Raw genomic sequence first — 2,344 nt, 5'->3', positions numbered from 1 at the left:
CGGAGAGACTTGGACTAATGTATTTCTCTTCTTGCCTAGCTGCAACTGTATCACATTGCGCACAATCTGGGACAGCGACTGATCGGTGAGGCGTCGCATTCCCACCATTTGCTTTGCTAACGCATCCTTGGCGCGCCTGCGCCGGCAAGGCAAATTCTCGTTTCGTGTTCTCTCGTCGCGCAGCGTGTCGGCCAATGGTGTCTGGCTCCAGGTCGCATCATTCGAAACTGTACTTCGTCCGAAAATGGATGACTGCTTTCGATGTATAAACTGTACGGGAGAGCAAGCTCTAATCTAAGCTCTAATCTAGAATCCTTCGAAACTGGATGCTTGCTTTCGATGTATAAACTGTACGGGAGAGCACCCAAATGTCATTACTCTTATGTCATTACTCTTATAGGTGTACTCATAGGTGGTAGGTGTACTCAGGTGTACTCTTATAGGTGTACTCAGGTGTACTCTTATAGGTGTACTCAGGTGTACTCTTATAGGTGGTAACTTTTCAATGACACGTGTCTGCTAGAGATAGCTGGACTGAATGTTTCCTATAAAATGCTTGGTAGCTTTAGGTGTTTTTTTTTTTTTTTTTTTTTCCTTGGTAGCTTTGCTTTTTCAACACACTACCAGTTTGTGGGATGTTTTTTTTAGAGCATAACACGGTCTTAATTATTTCTAGACTTTTCCACATACTAGTGAACAGCAGTGTGTGGAGAGGTAAATAAAAACAAAACTTAAATTTTAAAATTTTATTGACGCAAGATTTGGTACAGCGAGCACTAGTGGGAGGAAACGACAACACAATTAGTTTTGCTGCATCGCATGCTGCGGAGGCTGTCCCGAGATCCCAGACGTCTGGCCCGCAGCGGCGTCTACGCTGGCCAGGGACGCCGCCTCCGGATCGCTGCTGCAGCGGCGGCGGCGCCTCCTACAGGAGCGTCGGCGGCGGCGGCGGCAGCTGCGGAGACGAGTACGAGTTTAAGTTTACACGTTCACCGCAAGACGGGGCAGCTCTTGCCTATCCGCGACAGGGTTAAGCTAGTACCTTCGCCTCCTGCGCCGGCAGCTACGGCGACGCCGCCTGCGACAGCTCCTCCTCCTCCTGCGTCTGCACGAGCGGCGGCGGCGGCGCCTGCGGCAGCTGCGGCGGCGTCTCCTCCTGCAGCTGCGGCGGCGTCTCCTCCTGCAGCTACGGCGGCGTCTCCTCCTGCAGCTGCGGCGGCGTCTCCTCCTGCAGCTGCGGCGGCGTCTCCTCCTGCAGCACAGCTCGCGGTCGTCATCGCGCGCCGCCAGCTTGTAGCGGCCGCCGCGGGCCGTCAGGACCCCCGCCTCCACCGCCCTCTTCAGCGTGTGCAGCAGGCGCGGCTCGTCCACCTGAACAGAAGCATCCGCCCCAGGCTCACACCTGCTCCTAACGTCTTGCCAACTGCGACAGAACTAAGGCACGGCTCGCTTAGCGCTCGGCTTACCCGTTTGGCGACGGTGGGGTTCTTCTCCACCCAGGCGAGTATCTGCTTGGGAGACGAGCCGTGGCCGTCCCCCAGCTGCTTGAGCGCCTCCGAAATGACCGTCAGCAGGCGCTTCCTGCCGCCGTTCGGCATGCTGCCCTGGAATGTAGGAGCCATGCCTGAACAGTCAGATGGATGTCCGGTCTGTCGATGGTTCTGCAGCTGCTGCGACCTCCCTGGTCTCGGTTGCTCGCTCAGAAAGCTGTTGCCCGGTGCCGCGGCTCGCTTGCTTTTATAGCTTCTGAACAATGCCGAGAGCCGTTTCCCCAGAAATGATCCGTGCACGTCATTGTTTCCCTCATTGTTTCTCGTCCGTAACATACGTGTAATTTACTGCTACATGTTTTGCGTACGTTTCTCACCCAGGAATTATCGTAGTTGTGCGCGTAAACTGTAAACTTTTTTCCCGAATGGAAGCGTAGCAACTTCTTGTTTATCCTGTTGCCTGCCATTCATGTTATTTGTTTGCACAAGTTATGCACTTTTTGTACGGATTTTTCGGACACGTATGACTGTAATTTAGCGCCTAATCGGTAGATTCTTTCCGGATGCAGCTCTTTGCTTGTCTTCTTACTACCGAACCCGACAATGCCTCACAACTGCTAAATATCTATAGGAATTGTGTATACATCCTAAATTCGCTGCGCCTCTTCTCTGCCCATATTCTGATCTCCCCTCTCTCTCCCTCCGTACATCTCTCCCTCCCCTCATCTCTCTGTACATTATATCCTCTCCCTCTCTCTGTCGACCACCCCCTACCCCCTTTCTCTATGACACTTCTCACAGAATCGCGTAAAAGATTAAAGTAAATCTGTCATCTTTTCGAGACTTCTGGTAAA

At 52.9% G+C, this 2,344-nt stretch overlaps 1 protein-coding gene across 1 annotated transcript; it reads right to left on the bottom strand.

The window, feature by feature from the left end:
• Window positions 1-731: 731 nt before the first annotated feature.
• On the bottom strand, window positions 732-1,706 carry LOC126336135 (luc7-like protein 3). Its single transcript, XM_049999624.1, has 3 exons — window positions 1,467-1,706; window positions 1,043-1,371; window positions 732-955 (listed from the first exon to the last, which is right to left on the bottom strand). Exons 1-3 carry the CDS (start codon window positions 1,620-1,622, stop codon window positions 802-804), a joined length of 639 nt encoding a protein of 212 aa, XP_049855581.1. The 5' UTR covers window positions 1,623-1,706; the 3' UTR covers window positions 732-801.
• Between the last annotated feature and the right edge of the window lie 638 nt (window positions 1,707-2,344).

This window comes from Schistocerca gregaria, chromosome 2, assembly GCF_023897955.1.
Source record: "Schistocerca gregaria isolate iqSchGreg1 chromosome 2, iqSchGreg1.2, whole genome shotgun sequence".
NCBI classification, from domain to species: Eukaryota; Metazoa; Arthropoda; class Insecta; order Orthoptera; family Acrididae; genus Schistocerca; species Schistocerca gregaria.
Note: the sequence above shows the minus strand (reverse complement) of the source record. Positions and strands in the feature narration are given on the sequence as shown.

Excerpts from the sequence above, each read along its gene's own strand:
- LOC126336135 (XM_049999624.1), bottom strand. The coding sequence starts at position 1,622 with ATGGCTCCTACATTCCAGGGCAGCATGCCGAACGGCGGCAGGAAGCGC. Across the intron at positions 1,372-1,466 it reads ACCCCACCGTCGCCAAACGG|GTGGACGAGCCGCGCCTGCT; the intron begins GTAAGCCGAGCG and ends GCTTCTGTTCAG. Across the intron at positions 956-1,042 it reads TGCCGGCGCAGGAGGCGAAG|CTGCCGCCGCCGCCGCCGAC; the intron begins GTACTAGCTTAA and ends TCGTCTCCGCAG.